At 28.4% G+C, this 22,779-nt stretch overlaps 3 protein-coding genes across 4 annotated transcripts; 1 reads left to right on the top strand and 2 right to left on the bottom strand.

The window, feature by feature from the left end:
• Nucleotides 1-4,959: 4,959 nt before the first annotated feature.
• LOC126908318 (uncharacterized) lies at nt 4,960-10,698 on the bottom strand. Of its 2 annotated transcripts, XM_050690244.1 has the most exons (3): nt 10,155-10,698; nt 8,972-9,957; nt 4,960-8,669 (listed from the first exon to the last, which is right to left on the bottom strand). In XM_050690244.1, the coding sequence occupies exons 2-3, from the start codon at nt 9,951-9,953 to the stop codon at nt 5,311-5,313; spliced, it is 4,341 nt and encodes a 1,446-aa protein (XP_050546201.1). In that variant the 5' UTR covers nt 9,954-9,957; nt 10,155-10,698; the 3' UTR covers nt 4,960-5,310. The 2 variants fall into 2 exon arrangements, with proteins under 2 accessions (XP_050546201.1, XP_050546200.1); XM_050690243.1 differs by having other exon boundaries at nt 8,972-10,698.
• Nucleotides 10,699-11,824: 1,126 nt separating this feature from the next.
• LOC126908359 (ER membrane protein complex subunit 10) lies at nt 11,825-16,737 on the top strand. The gene is made up of 5 exons (XM_050690358.1): nt 11,825-11,962; nt 12,037-12,195; nt 12,339-12,607; nt 13,354-13,450; nt 16,570-16,737. Exons 1-5 carry the CDS (start codon nt 11,900-11,902, stop codon nt 16,642-16,644), a joined length of 663 nt encoding a protein of 220 aa, XP_050546315.1. The 5' UTR covers nt 11,825-11,899; the 3' UTR covers nt 16,645-16,737.
• On the bottom strand, nt 16,646-22,358 carry LOC126908345 (N-acetylglucosamine-6-phosphate deacetylase). The gene is made up of 5 exons (XM_050690336.1): nt 22,107-22,358; nt 18,340-18,470; nt 17,913-18,260; nt 17,527-17,845; nt 16,646-17,015 (listed from the first exon to the last, which is right to left on the bottom strand). The coding sequence occupies exons 1-5, from the start codon at nt 22,300-22,302 to the stop codon at nt 16,801-16,803; spliced, it is 1,209 nt and encodes a 402-aa protein (XP_050546293.1). The 5' UTR covers nt 22,303-22,358; the 3' UTR covers nt 16,646-16,800.
• Nucleotides 22,359-22,779: the final 421 nt, after the last annotated feature.

The following is a 22,779-nucleotide window of genomic DNA, read 5'->3' as shown; positions in this document are numbered from 1 at the left end:
TTCTGGAGTTAGTGAATGTTCTGAATTTTCCGGAGTTAATGAGTGTTCGGAATATTCTGGATTTCGTATATGTTCTGGATTTTCTGAATTCATCGATTCGGTTTTTGATTTACTTAGCCTTCGAAGAGACTGGTGCCGAAAAAAAATTATTTTTATTTTTATCATAAAAGTTACTAAGTACGCAAACAATAGTTAAATAACTCATCAGAAACTCCAGAATCTCAAGAAAAGCATTGAACTCAAAATACAGAAAATCTTCAAAAATCAAACAACATCAAGAAAATCAAATCAAAAATAAGATAAAATAATAATAATAAACAACAAATAAAACTTGTCTGTTGTGTAGGGATTAACAAAGATGTTAAATAACATGTCACAATGAATGCGTTTATATATGTTTATATGTTTTATCTTAGATGTACTGCAGTACGATAACACTCCGTGTATTTTTTTTATTCTCGCGCTGTTCGTCAATCCAGTGACACTTTTTATTTGTACTCTTTTTTTATGTACGTATAAAATCATTTTTCATTATTAAAAAGTATTAATTATTATAAATTTTAATTGTAGTATTTTGTAATAAATATAAACACCAAAACACTACAGTTGTATTTAATACAATTAACGGTTAGTAATTTTTACTGTTATTTCCTTCACTACCAACGTATATACTTTCGCCGCTGCCCGAACTCATAAATATATATATATATTTTACAAAAATATTAAAAAATTCACTAAAAACCCACAAGTCAAGTTTCTCCGTGTGACCAGTTTCGGAGCGTAGACCATCAATAAAGAAACATCAATCCAACCCAACCAAACTATCAACACATCATGTTTATGATGGTGAATGTCTTATTACTGTAAGTTTTATTTTGTAATTTAATTTATTTAAAAAAAAAATAATAATAATAATACATTTATATATATAGATAATATTTTTCGTTTTTAAGTGTATTCATTTATACGTACATATATATATACAGGGTGATTTTTTTATCATAACCCACTCAATTACTTGCAGAATAATAATAATTTAAACATTTTTTTTTTTCATTATCTTTAGTTACACATTATTCTTGAATTTTTAACTATGTAATACTTTTTAAGTTCATCCCTTATGCCTTGGAAGGGGTGTTGTGTCACCACCACTTTATTAAATATTTATCTTTGCGAATATACATGTTTATAATTGATAGGGACATCCGCATACGGATGTTCCCTTGATTTCTTTGTATGACTATTTTGCAGCAATAGTCAGTCTAGTGTCTAGCGTCTACCATTATAGGACTAATATTATAATTGTAAAGCATATTCTTATTTTGAAATGTTATTATGAAAGTTTACTTTATATATATATACACATTTATATTAATTGTTATATTTCTCTTGTAACGTAATATTTTTTGTATAATACAATTTACTATTTATAACCAGTATTTCTATCGAGAGTGTTAAATTTATTTCTTTATAAATAATCACTATTTCCTATATACATCTTGGAGGACTCTGTGCGGATAGCTCAATAGGGAATCCAGACGGTAACCCGAACAACAAATAAATATTAAAATTTCCTCAGGCGAGCCTTACAGGTCCGCCACAGGGGGTCAACTTTGTTTTTTTAAATGGTAACACATATTTTGAATTTAATAAAATGTTTGAGTTTTTAATTTAATAGTAAATGGCATTTGAATTTTTAATATAACTTTATTAGCTTATTAGATATAAACATTTAAAGTTTCAAAATTTTGAGTTAATATACATGTATAATACACATGGGATTGTAAATACAGGTAGCTAATTGGATTTTTATGACATTGCTGTCTCATTCACGGATTGTTTATTATCAATTATGATTATCAATAGATATACTTTCTGTATTGTCAGTTAGTGTATTTATAAACTCATAACAATGTGCCTTACTACAATTGATAATAACAATGCTGTGTACCTGCTAATATCGATGTTATGTTAAATTTATCTAAATTTGACTGCAATTTTATTGCATCTTTTGGTGATTTAATAACTGAAAATAATTTCACATCATCAGCAAATAATAGAATATTAACTGAGCTATCAAAAATAGATGGTAAATCATTTATAAATAGTATGAATAAGAGGGGACCTAAGTGCGACCCTTGTGGTTCACCAGAAGTAACCAAAAATTCATTAGAAATAAAACTATTAATTTTAACCACCTGGGTACGAGAACATAGGTAAGATTTTAACCAATTAAAAAATGTACCATGAATACCAACACAAGATAATTTATGTAATAGAATATTGTGGTTTACTTTATCAAACGCTTTCTGAAAGTCTGTATAAATAGTGTCCAATTGAACACGTTGATTTAAAGCCGAAAGGATTTTCTCCTGAAAAAGTAGAATATTTGTAGAAACTGACATTTTGGGTCTGAAACCATGTTGGTTATTAGAAATGAGGGGAGTCATAATTAAAGACAATTTTTTTGTAATTAGTGCTTCAAACATTTTCGGAATTATGGACATTTTGGAAATCGGCCTATAACTTGTAACATTATGTTTATCTCCAGGTTTATATACTGGTGTTACAAATGACCTTTTCCAAATGTTAGGGAAATAACCCAAACTTAATGATTTATTAAAAATCATATGAAGCGGACGAGCAAGAACCGAGCTACAATTTTTTTAAAATATAGGTGAAATACCATCAGGTCCAGTACCAGCATGAGCATTGAAAGAATTTAAATAATCAACAATTTCATTCAGATAGATAGTCCAGGAGTGTAAATTCAAATAATTATCAGATGAAACTTTTCGTTTTAAATACGAATTCGATAAAATATGTGTTTTTTATTTTATTAATATTGATTTAAATTTGACTATTATTTATTTTTTTTAATTTTCTCTTAGTGTTGAAAATCTTAACTTATTACATAACAATTTCTCGCTACCGATTTGTCCACTGTCAAGATTTTTATATTATTTGGTGCTCTTGAAGAAAAGGATTTAAGAATAAGTAAAAGTAAGACAGAGTATATAGGGTACGAGTTTGACAAAGGAGAACACAAGGTAGGTGGAATGAGGAGATCAGTGACAATAGGCGAGGACGTGATTGGAGAGATGGAGAGTTTTAAGTATTTTGGATCAGTTGTACAAATGTTTGAGCAAGTTGCACAACACTAAGCAGTCAGCTGATGGCCGGCTTATCTCCTCGTCCGAGACGGGTATTATGTAGAATGCTCTAAAGGCTTACGGCGGGGGTAAACCGGTCCGTGTGTATAGCTGCCCAACGCAGTGGACAACACTGGACGTGCATGTTTTTTATTCTTATTGCTTGATAGTATTGTATTGGATACGCTGTTGTTGAGATACGCACGGCCTTTTTTTTCGTTTGCGTACGATGACAAATATCCAGTGGGATTTTGTGTTGATTTGTCGCCAAATATACCACGTTGGTTCCTGTTTGTGCTGTACTCGGGCCATCGTCCTTTTTTTTTATTATTGTTGAAGATCGTCGGTCTTCCATTACCTGAACCGGTGGCAAATGTCGGAGAATCCGTGGATGGACTAGGCTTGGATATTGTCTTCGTATTTGTATGTAAATTTATAGTTAATTTTTTTTTCTTTTGTTAAAAATATTAGTATTCTTTGGCGGACGTCCAGATTTAATTATTGTAATGAAACTGTAATATTAAAAAACCATTGTAATTGTATGAATGGTAACCTCTTTTTTTTTATGTTTATTTTTTTCCTTTTATTTTCCCCTATTAATGATTACCAACAATTATTGTGATTTGGTGTGTCATTATTAGTCATACGGACCAACCGTCTATTAGGAGTCCGGTGGCAAACAACAAAAGAGCGGTGGTATTGACGAGGATGTAAGACACAGAATTAAATGCGGGTAGTTGAAGTGGAGAGAAGCGTCTGGCGTCTTATGCGATAAAAGAATTCCAATGAGGCTGAAAAGTAAATTCTACAAGACTGTAGTGAGACCACTACAGATGTATGGTTCAGAGTGTTGGGCGGTCTATAAGAAAGTAGTATAAAAAATGAGTGTATCAGAGATGAGAATGCTTAGATGGATGAGTGGAGTGACTAGAGAAGATAGAGTAAGGAACGGGCATATAAGAGAGAGTATAGGTGTAGCGTCAATCGTGGATAAGATGAGAGAAAATAGACTTGGGTGGTTTGGTCATGTTGTGAGGAGAGAAGAATCAGAAGCTGTAAGAACAGTTATAGAAATGAATGTTGAAGGAAGAAGAGGTAGAGGAAGACCAAAAAAGAGATGGAGGGATGCTATTGAATGCGATTTGAGGACAGCTGATGTGAGCGTAGAAGACGTGGGAGATCGTGTCAAATGGAAGCTTAAGATAAGGGTGGCCAACCCCAAGTATGCTGAGTGATGTTTCGGTTTTGTTTGTTTTTTCTACTATTATTATTCTAATGTTAATATATTGATATATTGAATATTTATTACTTTGTATATATATATGTATAATAAAGATACTGTTTGGAATTGAAATTATACGATTGTCAAGTAAAACCCCCCGATCCGTCATTTATGTTAAGATAATTAACTTAACGTTAAAAGTATAAAGTCGTGAAATAATTTACTCTGGGAATTGTAAAGTTTCATTTCAATATATTTTTACATTTTGGTAAGCAGGGCGTGGTGGGTTTTCTTGCCATTGTTTGCGCCTGATGGGCCCGCTCAGACAAAAATAGGTGACATGATGCAATCACATGATATAAGTGGTAGAAGTAGTATCGGTCGTAGTTATCTTGTTGCTAATGTTTAGTTTATTGCCCGTGCGGTGTTTTATTGATAGTTATCGATAGTATAGATAAGTAATATTGTGGTACATTACTGTTGATTTCACGCTATTTATTACTTAGTGTTTTGTGTTGTATGTTTATATTTCAGGCTAGAATTTAAAACATTAATTATTTGGTAGAATTCTTTTATTTGATATATATATATATACTAGCTGTCCCGGCAAACGTTGTTTTGCCGTTTAAATTGTTTTATACATAAATAGCTGACCCGGCCACGTTTGGGTGTGGCTTGATTAATATAATATATTATTATATAATATTATATTAATATATTATTTTCAAATATGTAGCATAACCATGCAAATACTTATAAAATTTTTGAATCTGAGTTATCGGAGATAATCATTGAACACAATTTTTCAATGATGAACGACCAAAAAAATGTTTGTTGATATTATTGTTTATTTAACTGAAACTCGAACATTTTTAAAAAATGAATTAGTATTAAAGGTTGTTTTTTTTTTCCAAACAGTTATATAGATAATAATATTTAATTGAGTACTATTTGGTGTACAATATTTTTAGTTAATTTGTTTTTAGTTAATATAAACAAATTTGACGGTTTACCAACCCGTGAACATGCAACATAAAGTTGACCGTGGGAGAAGCATGGATTTTCTAAATCTAAACCGCAAACGGACATTGTCTGGCCTTGAGACTTGTTAATGGTTATTGCGTATGCTAATCGAACAGGAAATTGAAGCCTTTTGAATGGTAATGTGGTATCTGACGGAATCATTGGGATACGTGGCAATAGAACAATTTCCCCTTTAAATCTTCCTGTTAAAATGGTTGCTTCAATAATATTTCCGGTAATTTTTTTGATGACCAAACGTGTACCATTGCATAGTCTGGGTGGATTCAAATTACGTAATAAAATAATCGGTGATCCAATTTTTAACTGTAGATTGTGTGGTGGCATTCCTGGTATATCCAGAGAGTTTAAAAATTCTGTTGGGTATTGTACAGCTTCGTCTTCATCAACAACACTATCGATCGACTTAAACGATACCATATCACCCGGTATCAACTGCTGTATGTGGAAGTTAATTTCATCGACATCGACATTTCTTGCGGCTAAGATTGCACGCTCACTAAGCCAATCGTGGTTTGTGTAATTATTCAGTATAGCCGGGAAAACCTTTTCGATCAATTCTGATTTTGTCTCGACAAATGTGCAGAAGTTATCTGGCAATTTAATGCATTGTGTATTTGGATGCAATGTTATTCTACCATTGCCAATGTCCAGCAATTGCTCAGAAAATATTTGTGCTGATGAGTCGTTTTGCAATTGCACACGCATGTTAATGGTCAATCGAACTGTTTCGACATTTTGCCATAAAAATGACTGTTTTAAACACGCATTAATTTCATCGGCAAAAGTAGAGCGTGGAATAACTGGCAATGTCTGTCGGAAATCACCAGACAATAGTAAAACAGCACCACCGAATAGTTTGTCATTGCCATTAAAATCTTGTAAAGTTCTATGCAATGCTTCCAATGCATGTTTGTGGGCCATTGTACATTCATCCCAAATAATTATCGAACTGTTTCGCATTACTGTAGCCATTCCGCTTATTTTTTTTATGTTACATATTGCATATGGTTTATTATGAATGTCTAATGGCAGCTTGAGTGCTGAATGTGCCGTTCGCCCACCATCTAACAGAGTGGCCGCAATGCCCGACGTTGCAATTGCTAGAGCAATTTTTCCTTGCGATCGTATCTTTGCTAAGATAATAGATATTAAAAATGTCTTACCAGTTCCACCTGGTGCATCTAAGAAAAAGAAGCCACCTTGTTTAGCATCAACAGCCATCATAATTTGAGTATAAATATTTTTTTGTTGAGCTGTCATTAGAGGTTCATTATTTGTAACAAATGCAGCTAATTCAACGTTATTATATTGTTTTTCTCGCAGAACATCAGTGTTAACCAAGTCGATGGCCGGGCGATTAGGCGACGGCAAACCATAATGAGCAAGTGGTAAATTAGAAATTAGAATACATGAATCCTCAATCAACATTAATGCTTCGTTATACATTTCTGGCGTGTAATCTAGATCTTGATTTTGAGTTGTCTGTCTTATTCGGTGCAGAATATCTTCAGTCATATAGTTTTTGTATTTTTCCCATAAAGTCGATGATCGTGTTGGATAACATGTTGTCAAAATAATTACAAACAGTTGACGAATGGTATTTGGCGTGGATACTAACGCTGCGTCAGCAAGCGTGAGATCCCAATGATTGTCGTCTTCCAGCAATTTCAATACGCGACATGTATCTTGATATGAATTAAACACTCGACCGTTAACGGTGCGCAAAAATTCAAAAGATGTGGGTCCTGGAACATTGATTAACAACAAACGTAAAAAGAAACATTCACGTTGTTTTGGATGTACTGTGTAAAGTCGTCCTAATGTCTTGGCTTTTAATACACCGGGGATTGTTGGATGTGGTTCACCTTGCTTACGTGGCTCCCATTTTTTGCCTGATGTGTTCCATGTAAAATAACGTGGAACTTCTGTATACAATAGTGTGCGTGCGAACTGGCCAAAAACATCGGTTTTTTGACACAATGTGAAAAATTCAGTAAGTGTTGTTTTCGGTGGCTGAAGTGCTCGTTGGAAAATATTTTCTTTAGTGAAATATACACGTTGTCCGTTTTCAAGATGTACAGCAAGATGCTGCACAGCTGGCTCTTTATCGTGTACAGGAAAACTAAATATGCGCCAGATAGCTTCATTACTACTGATATATCTACCCATTTGGTACTGTGTTATTTCATCATTTTTATTTACATTTTGAACTTCGAATACTGCCAAATCATTGCCTTTGTTAACGTATTTGCAAATGTATTTTATAGACTTCACAGAACTACAAAACTCAACATTTATATGAGCTTTGTATGTTTTTGAAAGTAGTGGTGAGTATGGTACCACCCATTGATTATCGATTTCAACTTCGATAGCATTTGACATTCGCATCGTGAATGTGTGGCCACCATTCTCAGCGTTTCTACGTCGATACAATGGATAACCGTCAATATCTGTAATAGTATCATTAATACATTGTTTTGGGAATTTTTTTTTACATTTTCCATCCTCCATGCATGGAGATATCATGTTGAAAACACCACAGGGTCCGTGAATCATGTGACTGGTAACAATATGAAATAATTCCTGATCGATTGATGGATCTGGAATTTCGGCAGAAATTATTTGATCAATTTCTTCTGGATGGATTTTATCTTCAAGCCAAATCAGGATATGTGCATGGGGCAAACCGCGCTTTTGCCATTCGACTGAATACATCCAGCAACGTACTTCACCAAAAACCGAATATTTCACAATGAAATTCATCAATGATTTTAATTTTTGTTTGAACACGCGCGCAGTAATATCATGACGATGTGTCGATTGTTGGCCTGGTAATAGCAGATTTTTTATTTCTTCCCATTTCGGATTACATGTAAATGTAATAAATAAATCTGGACGGCCGTAATGACGTACATAAGTCATTGCATCTTGTGTATATTCCTGCATGTGCCGTGGACTACCAATAAAACTCGAGGGTAAAATAAATGCATTACCTATATCGTTTATATTTATTTGTTCATCGACATGTCCATTAATAGCATCTCGTAAGTGGATGTATTCTTCTGATCTTAATTTAGCCTGATTGAATCGAATATATCGCAAACGTTCACTTTCAATCTTTGCGTACATATCGACAACATATTGGTGGAATAGCTGGCGATATCGAAGAATATAATTATCCTGATTACGTCTTATCATCAATCGATGGGCATAGTAGTTCATTGAACTAACTTTTTTGTTTGTTTCACGACCTAAAAATTCATAATAAATTAAGCATTAATAATTAAAAATTAAAAAAAAAGTGTGAACATTTTTAATTGATTTTAAGTAAATTTATATGGAATTAATTGAAAAAAAAAATTTAAAAATACAAAATTAATTTTTCTAATAAATATATTTTAGTGAAATTAATTTAATGAAAAATAAAAATGTGAAAAATTAGAAATGAATTTCAATTTTATATAAAAAAAATTAATATAATCAAAAATTGAAATATTAATACCATAAAATAAAAATAAAAAATAGGCAAAAAATATTTAATTTGATATTTTACCAGTAGTTGAATTACGCTGTTTAATATTAATGTGATATTCATCCTGTCCTGCCCAAAATATCAGCGGATATTGTAGTGCATCGTAGGAACGGTGAGTGTCTGAAATTATGCTTATGGTGTTGTCTCGACGTGTAATTTTGATGGCTCGGCTGTCAGCTGGATCACCGGCCATAATAACTGCTACTTCGTCTACGGTGGGCGCGTTGAACCTTCCAGCATGCTCTCCTGATGGTACTCTATCAGCCTTAATAACAATTTGATAGTTGTCGTTTAATAATTGTGGCGATACACGTTTGAACAACTGAATAAGTTGGTTTCGATTTTCTAAAAAAATTTCCAATGATTCCACAATTGCTCTCTCATCTGCTCGTTCAATAAAATTATGAACACAGCGGGTTGATACGCGTTCTTCACAATTTCCCATAAAATAGATTTGCAGAAACTTCGGTTCAGTATCAGGCATCGGCATCAATGACCCAATTTGATGATAAACCTGACCTTGTATCTTAAATGTAGATTCGAAGTAATTACCATCGGATGTGAGATCACAAATTTTTGTTGCCCTAAAAGACGTCATTTGGAAGCAAGAATTAAACTTACGAATCTTGCTCAAAAATAATTTTGAATCATCAGATTGGCCAGCAAGAAGTGATTGTAAAGGTTCCAGCGGAGATGGAAGCGGCTCCAGTACAACTTTTCCTGATGCGCAACACAGTCCAGGTGTTTCATTGGGGAATTTCAACGCCTGACAATATTGGCATACTTTGTTCATTTCACCGATGGAAATTAAAGAATGCGCAGAGTAATTAATATCCGGTGCATATTCAAAGGCAAGACGAACAAATGATCCAAGTTGTAATTCGCGACTGGTTCGCTGTCTTTCATGTTCTTCATGTTGCTGTGCTGACCGAAAACTTCTTTTTGCACGTTTGCGCCGTGCCTCTCTACTACTCGCGGAAAGGTTCGATTTTTTCGGTGGCATTTTACTACAAAAATATTAAATAAATAAATTTCGAACCGGTTACGATGAAAAAATAACATAAAATTATTATAATAATACTTATAATACTACTATTATAAGTATTATTTGAACTATGATAATTTTTTTTTAAAATAAATATAAATATGTTCAATTAATAATTAAATACATACAAAAGATAAAAAGAAATAAAGTCGAACTTACTTAATCAATATCCAAATCAATTTGCGCGATGTTATTCAGTAATATATACGCAAAATTTACAAAAAAATTAACGTGTCTTAGCAGAGATCACAAATTATTACAAACACAAAATATATATCGTTATAATTATGTTGCGCCGTTTTATAGTGTGTAGTGGGTCTAGAATATTCTTTTTATGGCCGATCGAGAATATTCGTGCATATATGTATTTTGGTTGCCTATCCGTCGCGAAGATTCTTGATCGTTCTATTGTCATTACAATTACAATTATTGAAAGAAAATACACGTGGACAGGCGCTATCTATTGGACACTTACATAACTTTAATACCGTTTCATAACGCCATCTATGAGAAAATAATTATTTATATTTATTTATTTTATATTATAAAAAATAAATAAGGCCATCAATCAAAATAAAAACTATCCTATGTTCTAAGTTAGACCTAATCGCACATTTATGCCAAATTTCATAAAATTCGGTTCAGTAGTTTCGGCGTCCATCGCGGACAAAAATCTGACATTAGATTTTATATATATAAGATATATATGGTTGTTGGGCTTCTTTAGTATTTATTGCTAAGTGCATAAGATTTTGTGTTATTATTATTACGCAAGTATTATTTAACTTTGCGTTGTTATTATTTAGTTATTAAGATTAGTTGCGCCGGTTGATTGTGCGGTATTACGTACTTATTTGTTTTTCTTTAATTTTGTTTGCGCTCCGTTATACAGATTTAAATTTATTAATTGCAATTATTTAGTTTTTTTTATTGCGTGGATTATATATTGTAAATTTCTGTGTCACAATAACTGTTGTTAATATATAATAATTAATTTACGTTATTTGGCGACGTGAGATTATAAATAACGTTAATTGCATTATGGATAGCTGATGGCTGGGTGCTGTTTCGGTTTTGTTTGTTTTTTCTACTATTATTATTCTAATGTTAATATATTGATATATTGAATATTTATTACTTTGTATATATATATATATATATGTATAATAAAGTTACTGTTTGGAATTGAAATTATACGATTGTCAAGTAAAACCCCCCGATCCGTCATTTATGTTAAGATAAGTAACTTAACGTTAAAAGTATAAAGTCGTGAAATAATTTACTCTGGGAATTGTAAAGTTTCATTTCAATATATTTTTACATTATCAAATAATAATATTTGTCATTTTTAACTTTAAACACGGTTATTACACTAAGCTCAAGAATATGGTTAGTTGTAATAGAACCAAACACAAAAATTATCAGAGAAATGTGAAACGACCATAGATGCTCGTTACTATACATGGATAGGACATTGATGCTTTATCATAGAAGAATATGGTGATAGTAAATTGAGGCTATTTGTTTGCATTATTACAGGATAAGATTTTACTTTTTATTATTCAATGGTTAGTAATAAAAAATTAGTATGAGTTACGTAATTTATAATAATGTAAAAGTTAAAATTTATAACTTATTAAAAAATTAAAAAATAGTATCTTATGCGCTTATGGCAATTAAAATATAAACAAACGATCTCATATTCTTATCAGTTCAGGACTGCGAAAACACAAGTGCCTCAATAATGAATATCCTATCCATGTTTATAAGCTCCATGGAAATGACAACTTCAAATTGATAAGATTATATCATCAAAAATAAATTGGAATGAGTAAGTAAAATTATTCCTTTATTTTTTAAACGTCTAGTTTTATTGTTAAACCTTTAAACAGATAATTATTGAAATGTTTAAAAAAATTATTTGTTTGTTCCATTTTTTAATCGTTGTATCTGCTCTGACCAATTTAGTTAGTATTGATTATTTTTAAAATTCATTTTCTATCTATGATTTTTAATTTATTTTGTACGTCTATGATCGTAGGAATCTAGCTATGATTCCATAACTGATATTTATTTGGAGCATGAGTTAATTCCTGGGGCAGGATTTTCAAACTATAGTTCTTCACCAGTAAACTTGGAAACAAGAAGTGATTTTACTATTGAGTCAACAATTAGCAAATATGATTTTGAATTAATTAAAGTATTATTATTATATATACTTATATAGAAAACGTTAATATATAACCTTAAAATTTCAAACATATAACATTAAACCATACAGTTTTACTATTTATTTTATTATAAATTTAGATGACAATTTATTTTATTAATTTTTTTTTTTAGAAATTAGCCAACGACAATCATATGTATAAATTAAAGGTGACTGTAAGATACTTGTCTGGTCTCAAAACAAGTTTTTTAACTTTTACTAGAGCATGTCATATTTTAGGACATAAAACAATTTATATTCTCACACTACATTTGGATCATTTAGATTTACCTTTTGGTGCTAATTTAGCTACAAAATCTGATAAATATGAGGACACTGATGATAGAGATGAATACAAGTTATCAACGACTGTGTTTTTTAGAAGACCTGACTCTAGCCCTATGTATGTTAATTTAATAATTTAATTATTTATTAAATTTAGATTATTATAGATACAGATATTAAATTTACATATTTTACAAAGAAAAAATCTTAAATAATAAATACAAAATAAAAAATGTACACAACTAAATTTTTAAAAAACAATGCTTACATGTTTAATTTTTCAATTATAAATATTTTGATTTTTATGTCCCAGCCTATTTTTAAAAATTGTGTAACATTTAATATACTGAATATATTTTGTTACTTTCTTATAAAAACAATTTTGCAACTTTGAACTATATTAAAAGCATGTTTTTTATTATTTATTTCTAATAATTAATTTAATTCTTACCAAAACAATGCTCTAAGTTAGATTGCTTTGGCTTGTAACCCTGTAAAAGCAGAGAACATACAAAAGTATTCTCTTTAGGTCAAATTAAAAATAATTAATCAGAAAATGAGGCTTTGATGAATCTGAAAATGCTTTTCATGACATGTACGCCAGTTCCTCGTAGAGTGATCCGCTTAAATGTGTTAATTATGACAATAATTTGAATACTTATTAACCTGAACCTATTTAACCCTGAAGGATTAAAAATAAATTATTTAACTACATATTATTGTAGAGATTTTTAGATCAACAAACAATTTCTTCCTTTATAAAAATTTAAAACTTAAATATTTTCTGAAAAACTAATAATAGAGTACATTCCATCCTTACACAAACATAAATACTAATATATTATATATTTGATTGTTTTTCAGTCCAGATACTACTACATATATTCAAAAGATTGAACGAGAACGCGAGGCAAGAGAAAAAGGAAAATCTAGTAACAACAAATCAATGCTAGGGAAATATGTGAGTTTGTTTTCTATATATATATATTTTTTTAAATAGCATTATATAATATATTTATAATTATATATTTCTATGAAAAAATATTTTTCAAAATTTGCTATTTAATATTTTAGCTTCGATGCGAAGCTGAGAAGGTATTGGTTTTACTATGATGTGTTTATTTATTTTTTTTTTTGTGTCTGTTACCACTTTTTCTCAGCTCTCACCGAACAGATTTCTTTCAACGATACGTCAAAAGATCACAAATTGTATCTAGTCGAAGACATTACCCTCAAAAATTGAAAAAAATTCCCTCGTTCCCCGTAAACGGGGGAAATCCTCCAAAAAAATTACAAATTTAAAAACGCTAATTTTCAAAATTTTTTCAATTTTTTTTACTTAAAAGTTCCATAACATTTTCAAAAATGAACATATCAATATAATGATCAGTACAATTTTTTCATGAGGAGTAGTATTTATATACATCTTTCATTTGACATACTGTTTTTTTAAATCATATACGAGGGGGTTCAAATCTAAAAAAATGCATGTAGAAAGTAGAACTTTTTCAACTTAACTTTTGAAAGTGTTCCGGAAAGTCTGACACTTTTATATATATCTTAAATTAAAGCTAATGTAATATACATTATTATGCAAAAAAAAAATTTCGGACTTTATTTTATCTTCATGGTGAAAACAGACATCAAAGTTTATAAAAAAAAATACGATTTTTGTAAAAAAAAATTTTTTTTTATTTTTTTAACTTTATAATGCTATAACATTTTAAAAAATGTATGGATCAATATAATTTTTTTATGAGAAATAATATTTTTTAATAATCCCTTACATATATCTTTATCTGAATCAGGATATTAATAAAGAACTAGCAGATCATGTTGCTTTTGGTATAATCCACCAATTTTTTAAAATTATACACTATCTAAAGATTTGCATCGAAGCGTTTTTTTTTATAGTGATTTTAATCACTGTCAGATATCATAATACTTATCCAACTATGTCACCACTGTGCCGCGATCCCCCTGTTCTGGGTTTTTTTTGTAGCATTATAGCTGTTATAAACAATTTTGTAGACTTAATTGAACAGTCTAGTATTTATCTAAGATTATGTCAATCTAGCAATCTACATATTTTTTAATGAATTTTTGCACAAATTTGCCCACTTATTTCTAGTCGCAAAATTTTTTAAGCAAAAAAAAATCTTTACTTTGCACCTAAATTACAAACTAACTTAAATAGATAAAATTGCCAAATATATTAATTTAAGTAGCTGTATTATGGAGAGTTCTTCCCTCTTAACCACCTCAGTTCTGGTTCAAGATTATATTATTAAATAACTTAAGTTGTGATTTTTTTTTTAAAAAAATTTTTGTAGTGCTATTTTTTTATTATAAATCAAAAAAAGGTCATGGTTAAGTATGGTTTTTGCATTTTTTTTTTCTTTATTGATTTCAATTCTACTCCATTTGCTATACTCTATATTTTAATACTTTAACAATTAAATAATATTATAATTTATATTATTGTGATTTTAAACTTGGTCCAGTACATTTATGTAGATCTTATTATATCTTATATTAAGAATATCATAATTTGGATTATTTGAGAATTCATCATTCGTTTTTGTCAGATGATCTAACTAGTAAAAAGTATAAATAAATCAATTAAATATGAAACTTGAATAATTCACTTTGTTATATTAAATATTACACTAAATGAATTGTCCAATTTGTTTTATATTTGCTATATGCCCATTCAATGTATTAAAATGCTTGTAACTCATTAAGTTGTTATCGAATCATCAAAGTTAACCCGGCCGCTGGTAATTGACGGGTGGTTATAGAAAGTGTACCACAAATTGTGTAAAAAAAAGAGGTACGGTACAGTAATAGAACCTGCGACCCAAGACGATTACTAGACCACCTTGCACTTATAATTCAGATACAAACCAAACCAATACACTTTCATTTAGGTTGATACTTAATGTGCTACTAAGGGAAACAAAAAATCAGAAATTGATTTATATTTTTCTTTTATTAGAGATAAATTATAAAAAGTTTGCTTTTATACATAGTTCAAAACTATAAAAATTATTTAAAAAAAGGAACTTAACATATTCACTAAGCAAAGGCTAGAGGTGTGGTGATCAGCTCTTGAAGAAAAGGGTTTAAGAATAGGTGTAGTGTCAATCATAGAAAAGATGAGAGAAAATGGACTTAGAAGGTTTGGTCATGTTATGAAAAGAGAAGAATCTGAAGCTGTAAGAACAGTTATAGAAATCAATGTTGAAGGAAGAAGAGGTAGAGGAAGACCAAAAAAGAGATGGAGGGATGTTATTGAATGCGATATGAGAACAGCTGATGTGAGCGTTGAGGATGTGGGAGATCATGTTTAGTAGAAGTTTAGGATAAGAGTGATTACCCCAAGTAGTTGATATTAAAGCGAGGAAATAGAAGAAAAAAAACTTAATTAAAATATTCAATAGATCAAAAGTTAGATTTGTTAAAAAAAAGTGATGATAAATTCATTATATGCCACTTGATTTATTGTAAAATAATAACAATAAAAAAAAAAAATTTGGATTTTCTTTAGTTGCATAAATTTTTATACCTAGGCTGATCAAAAAGTACAGTTGGAAATAACTAGTGATAAAAATAGCAGGAACCACACCTCACCCCTAGTTATTACTTTAATTGTTAATAACTACTGAAATTCTAGTTCAAATGTTGTTATCGACCAGTTATTTTCTTAATTAGATTATTTTATATTTTATAAGAGTTAAATATGTATGTTACCATAAAAAAAAAAATTAACCCCCCTTTAAATTATAAGGGATTAGTTGAATTCAACTAATAATTAAGATTATTTATAATCAGATTCAATTCATGATTGATTTTCAGAGAGTTTGTAATATATAAATTTTGTACTTTTGTTATATTATATAGGTATATTTAAAACAACTAAAATCAGCTCTGTATATGGGCCTTACCTCAACAATACAAAATTTTAATTTTAAAAAGTTTAACTGTTAGATTTTCAAAAAAAAAAAAAAAATTAAATTAAGCATTATTTTTATAAAATTACTAAAATTTATTATTGATGAACAATAAACCTTATTACAGTGGATGTATATACTACCATTGGTCATATTCATGATGATTGCTGGCGCATCAAATCCTGAAGGAGCAAGACAGTAAAACCAAAACAATGTACTTGAAATTTATTTTGATTAAATGTACATTAAAAAAACTATAATTTGTATAAATAATAAACGTATAATTAAATTATTATGTGATATACTAATAATATAATAATAGTATACAAACTAAATTTGTTTGTTTATGTATATTAAATCATGTTATAATTTTTTTAATTTTATAACCTGACCTTTCTTTATTTTGAAACACACATTTTCCACCTATCCACGTAGATAAAATATTTAAATTACTTTCTATGAAAACAAAATCTGCATCAGCTCCAAAGTTAAGTGTTCCTTTGATATGTTCAATGCCTAATACCTGTGCTGGGTGAAGAGTTACTGTTTCAATTGCTTCAGGTAAACTACAATCTGTTTAACAATATAATAATTATACCAAACTTCATAATAATATATGAACTTCAACAAACTTTCTTTAAAAATTGGATTGTAAGTGTTTTATAAATGAGGTGCTTAGAATCCAAAGGGATAAATTTAATTTTTTGAAAACAGAGTTCATAGGTTTTGTTTTCCATTTAACGCTGTGTAAAAAAATATATTTTTCATGATTTTTATGTTTCTTTTTTACAATTTTTTATTACTAAATAAAACAACTAACTTTCAATCAGATTGCACACCTAACTCAATTTTTTAAAAATTTTACATAAATCCCTTTTATTATAAGTGCCTCAAATATAATATGCACAAAATAGTTAAAAACTATTATCTTGCAATTCAATAACCACTATTTAATTTTAAAATAGCACTATAATTATACTTCAAAATTTTGAATTTGCTTCTACTCTTATGGCAATAAAATTCTTATTTATTGCATTTTTCTTTTTATATATTAACTATTTCAAGTTTTTAGCTCTGAATTCACCTGTTGCTTTTATAAAGTTCCGTAAACATTCATTTAAAGATGTCATGCTTCCACATAATGTTTTTGTATTGAAAATATAAGCTTTTGAATCTTTAACTTCAATTTGTTTATCTCCTAAATGATGAATTCCATTTGACAATCCTGACACTGATAGTGCATCTGTTACTAATACAAGACCTTTTGGATTTATCTTGTGAGCAATTTTTAATGCAGTATAATGTGTGTGAATATCATCCGCTATAATACCAAAATAAATTGTATTTTTTTCATTTGGAGAACATGCCATTAGTCCTATTAACCCTGGGTCTCTATGATGAAACTGAAAATATATAAATAAGTTTGTGAGATTGTTCTTAATATTTAATTTTTTTTAATGTTTTACGTACAGGAAGCATTGCATTGAACAAATGAGTTACGAATTTTGCTCCATTTTTAATTGCTTCTCTACCTGTAGTAAAATCAGCTGATGTATGTCCCATTGATACCACTATACCTTTCTGAGAAAGTTTTTTTATTACTTCCATAGAACCATCTAATTCTGGAGCTAATGTAACTATGCTTATATTTTCTAAGTCGCCAAATGTATCAAATAAATTGGTTTGATTTAACGTTTTTATATTAGATATATTATGAGCCCCAGGTTTCTGAGTACTTATAAAAGGCCCTTCGACATGAGCACCTAAAATTGCTGCTCCTAATGAACTTCCTTGGCATCTTTTTAATTTAGGTAAAGTCTATAATATTTAAATTTAATCAGGCAATAAATATGTTTTGTAAACGTTAAATGGAAAATTTCTTTTTATTAAATTTTACTTTATGATAATTAGTAGCTGTAGTCGTAACTATAGTGGGACAAAATCCAGTAATACCATATTGTAATAATGCTTTTCGAACAATATCAAGCCCTTCTCCACAATTGTGAGTGAAATCAATTCCAAAAGCTCCTGAAAGCAGTATATAGTTTTGTAAAACTTTACAAACATGTTTAAAAGTACGAGAACATTGAGAATATAAAGGTAAAGACGCAAGACTACCAACGGTTACAAAGAATTTGTTAATGACTGTTTAACCTAATTGTCATATATAATTTCTAACGACCAAAACATTGCAATTTGAGGGTAAATATTAAAAAAAATGTAAGCTGTAAAAGGATTTTTTATGATAAGTCATTTTACCACGCCATTATAAAATAATAGAATTGTTATACATAACAAAAAGTTTGGTAAGTTAGTATGTTTTTTACTATTCATAATATGTCTATTTTTAGTCATATTCGTGATATCTCTAATTAATACATTACGTCTTATCTTGATGATGAAAAAAGTTCAGTTCACCAATCAGTTATGATTTTAATAATATTAATATTAGTTACCTTTTATGTATTAGGCATATTGCAAGAATCGTATTTAATTTACAAATTTCGGGTGTTTGTATTTGATAATACAGCTTCAAATACTGGAGATTAAATTATGCATGTGTTGTTTTAGAATTAAAGTTAAACAAAAACATTCTGTTTATACATGTCGTCAACACATATTAGAAATTATTTTACAATCTGTTTTTTTTTAATGTACAAATTACTGTGATATCTAGTCCTAACATTCTTTTATTTAAAAAGTTTAAACTTAATAGAAAAAAATGTGGCCTTGGGAAAACATCAAATATATTCAATATTTTCTGAATTTAAACTAAAAAACATCGTAGATGAAATTATATCTTTTATTGTTTAGAAAAACTTAATAGTAATCTTCATAGAAAAGAATATAAGAAATTCTTGAAATTAGACTTAATTTTCTCAAAGATTAAACCACCGAACGGAATCAGATTTGACCAGCCAGAGACTTACCACTTTACCCGATGAATGACTAAAGGTATTTATTGAAATATTTATATTATCATTTAGTAATAAATGTAAAATGACTGTCAAAGAAAAAAATCACTTAAAGAAATATGCTGTTTCAAAGTTAAATGTTATATAGAAACATAGATATCAACTTCAGATTTTATTAATGTCCTAAATTATATAATATTGTTAACGAAATTATTTAAATATGAAAAATAAATTAGGAAAGTCAGTATTAAAACATTTCTAAATCACATATAGTATCAAAATGGTACATCAAGAATGTATTTTCTTAATTTGATGATCATGTTGATAATATTACTAGACAAAATTTTGCAAGAAAAAGATATGTATGATTTAGAAGGCGATAAAGATTTGATCGAAAATATATTCAAAATTTGAAGACCATTTTTTTTAAAGGATCTACCATTTGATCTAATGACTATTAAATAATGAATAGAATTTGAAAGATTTATCATTTCCTTCGTTTTTTTACGAACTGAACCAAGTAGATGACAAAAAAATAAAGAGTATAATAAATCAAAAGAATTTATTATGTTCTTTAAAAATAGTAAATTTTAGAAAATTCTTGACATTTTTATTTAAAAAACGATAGCACAGTGGGGTCGAGGCACAGTGTGGACGAAGCATAGATGGGACAAGTATAGATGATATCTGACAGTGATTAAAATCACTATCATAAGAAACGCTTCAATGCAAATCTGTAGATAGTGTTTAATTTTAAGAGATTTGTAGATTATTTCAAAAGCAACCATAACTCTTATTCCCTTAATTTTATCCCGATTTATAATTATAATATATGAATACTTAATAATTGTACTAATTAAATTTAATATGAATTAATATTGTAATTATTACGGAGATATTATAAAAATAAAAAAAGAATTGTATATTTATATACTTTTAACGCGTATAAAAATTTAAAAGAATTGACGCAATACTTTTTAATAAAAAATTTTTGTTACTTATGAATAAATACACTAGACTACAATGAACTTTCATCAGAAACAAAAATATAATATTCTAAATCAACATTTCGCGATGTTTTCAAATGTACAATTAGATTTTTTCTATCACTTCTAAGTTTTAATATTATTAAAAATCGTATTTTCATATAAAAAAAAAATTAAGAACAAAAAAAAAATTGTTTTAAATTAATACTGATTTTGATTATTAATATGTTAAAAATAAGGAAAATGACACATTTAACCTATTTTTTTAATCGTTTAAAGTTGATTTTTGTAAATGTTTATAATAAAAAAAAATAATTAATTTTACCATAACTTTTCGCTCAATTGGGAAGTTTGAAATTGACATCATTAAATAGACAATTTTATGAGAGTTAAAAAAATTGTATCGTTAAGATTAATATATGCAGTCAGAAAGTTTTATAATTACTATTTATTGTAAATTTATCAGAAAAGCTCAATATTTTTTTGCATTTTTATTGTAATAGATAACTTAAATAGAAACAATAGTAATAATTTCCTAGTAACTTTTGGTGTTTGAAAAGATTCTGCAATTGAAATATTCAGAACTTAATTAATTTAAATAATTTACTGTAACTAAATGAACCTATCAAAGTTTTTAAAAATATTTACTCAATTGAGCATATTATAAAATTTGAATATAATTGTAAAAATCAATTGTTAATTCAGGAGAAAAAACAATCATTTTTTTTAGAAATTATTTATATAGCAACATGTTATAAAAAAATTTGTAATATAGTCTAGTAGTAGCACACACAAATACAGTAAAAAATTTATTAAATTACAAAGTAAAATGATTTAATTTTGTAGTTGAAACCTATCAAATCAAACTTGATTCGTCAATAAATACTTTGAAAACATTAAAAATGAATGATTTTAATTGTCTTTATGAAGAACATGTAATAACTGACTGTTTAATTGATAAATTAGAATTTTTTTTCAATTTTTGAGGGTAATATCTTCAACTAGATACGAATTATAGTCTTTTGACGTATCGTTGAAAAAAGTAGGTCAAGTTAGAGCAGAAAAAATAAATGATAGTTACAAAAAAATATCTTCTCAACTTTGCGTCGAAGCTAAAACTTAAAATATAGTAAAATAATTTTAATATGAATAAAAAATTTCTTCTCGCTAATGGCGACTACAGTGATGGGATCCTTGATCTTAATTGAAGTTATTGAATCTAAATGAGATAAAAATCAAAGGAGTTGAAAATTTATTCTAATTTAAAAAGAATTAAGAAAAAATGCAAAAATTTCATTGCCATACGCGGGTTCGTAAAATTAGCGATTTTTACATTTGTATATTTTTAAAGGATTTCCCCCGTTTACGGGGAACGAGGGATTTTTTTTTATAAATTTTGAGGGTAATGTCTTCGACTAGATACGATTTGTGATCTTTTGACGTATCATTGAAAGAAATTGGTTCGGTGAGAGCTGAGAAAAAGTGGTAACAGACACAAAAAAAAAAACACATCATAGTAAAATTAATACCTTCTCAGCTTCGCATCGAAGCTAAAAGTCCTTATTTGGAAGTCAAATATCATTAAATATAAAATGTGACTGGAATTTTGAGACAACTATCATAATAAAGCTGGTGTCAAAACTAATACGTTAAAAATTTTTAAGACAAACTGTTCACATTAAGTTTTTTGATTTTAATTAAAAATCTAAATAAAAACTCCATAAAATATATATATTGCATAAGAATATTTATACTATACTAACCATTTATTTGTAAGTCAATGAACCCAGGTACAATAAAAGAATCTAAGCAATCAATTTCAATATCAGGTAATCTTCTTTGATCATAAAATATTATTTCAGGATCAATAATTTTTCCATCTTCAACCCATAAATCTAGTGGTAAAAACTGTCCATTTTTTAAAATATTACAGTTAAAATATTTTGTGACAACAGACATGTTTTACAGCTGAAACCAGTACATTTAACAAATGGTTAGAGATAACTAAACACGCCATTGCTCGAACTATCTCCATACTACATATTTAACTTATTGGAGTTCACAAGGTCATTTAAAAGTAAACATTGATAGCTTACTATAACTAATAGTCTACAGGTTTACTAGAAATTATAACTATTATCTCATCAAAACAAGTTATTTTATTTTATGAATAATAAATAATACCTTTGAGTAAATAAAAATAATTCGGTAAATAAAATTATTATCTTATTTCTAAAATAAAAGAAAAAAATAACAAAAATATCACTATTTTTTAACACTTCAGTCTTTACAAATATATACATCGAAAAATAAATATGTTATATGGTCTTAAATATTTTTTAAGACTTGTAAATTAGTATTTAATACCTCAATTAAAATTAAAAAATAGATGAGGTAATAATAACATCAATAAAAAATTTATATTAAAAATTATGT

This window comes from Daktulosphaira vitifoliae, unplaced genomic scaffold, assembly GCF_025091365.1.
Source record: "Daktulosphaira vitifoliae isolate Bord-2020 unplaced genomic scaffold, ASM2509136v1 Scaffold_5, whole genome shotgun sequence".
Lineage (NCBI taxonomy): Eukaryota > Metazoa > Arthropoda > Insecta > Hemiptera > Phylloxeridae > Daktulosphaira > Daktulosphaira vitifoliae.
This window is presented reverse-complemented; position numbering and strand designations above follow the sequence as displayed.

What these genes read in the sequence shown, in the direction of transcription:
- LOC126908318 (XM_050690243.1), bottom strand. Translation starts at nt 9,953, where the DNA reads ATGCCACCGAAAAAATCGAACCTTTCCGCGAGTAGTAGAGAGGCACGG. An exon ending in ACAGCGTAATTCAACTACTG is followed by an intron (nt 8,670 to 8,971) that starts GTAAAATATCAA and finishes ATGAATTTTTAG; the next exon opens with GTCGTGAAACAAACAAAAAA.
- LOC126908359 (XM_050690358.1), top strand. Translation starts at nt 11,900, where the DNA reads ATGTTTAAAAAAATTATTTGTTTGTTCCATTTTTTAATCGTTGTATCT. An exon ending in AGACCTGACTCTAGCCCTAT is followed by an intron (nt 12,608 to 13,353) that starts GTATGTTAATTT and finishes ATTGTTTTTCAG; the next exon opens with TCCAGATACTACTACATATA. An exon ending in AATCAATGCTAGGGAAATAT is followed by an intron (nt 13,451 to 16,569) that starts GTGAGTTTGTTT and finishes ACCTTATTACAG; the next exon opens with TGGATGTATATACTACCATT.
- LOC126908345 (XM_050690336.1), bottom strand. Translation starts at nt 22,302, where the DNA reads ATGTCTGTTGTCACAAAATATTTTAACTGTAATATTTTAAAAAATGGA. An exon ending in CAGCTACTAATTATCATAAA is followed by an intron (nt 18,261 to 18,339) that starts GTAAAATTTAAT and finishes TAAATATTATAG; the next exon opens with ACTTTACCTAAATTAAAAAG. An exon ending in TGTTCAATGCAATGCTTCCT is followed by an intron (nt 17,846 to 17,912) that starts GTACGTAAAACA and finishes ATATATTTTCAG; the next exon opens with TTTCATCATAGAGACCCAGG.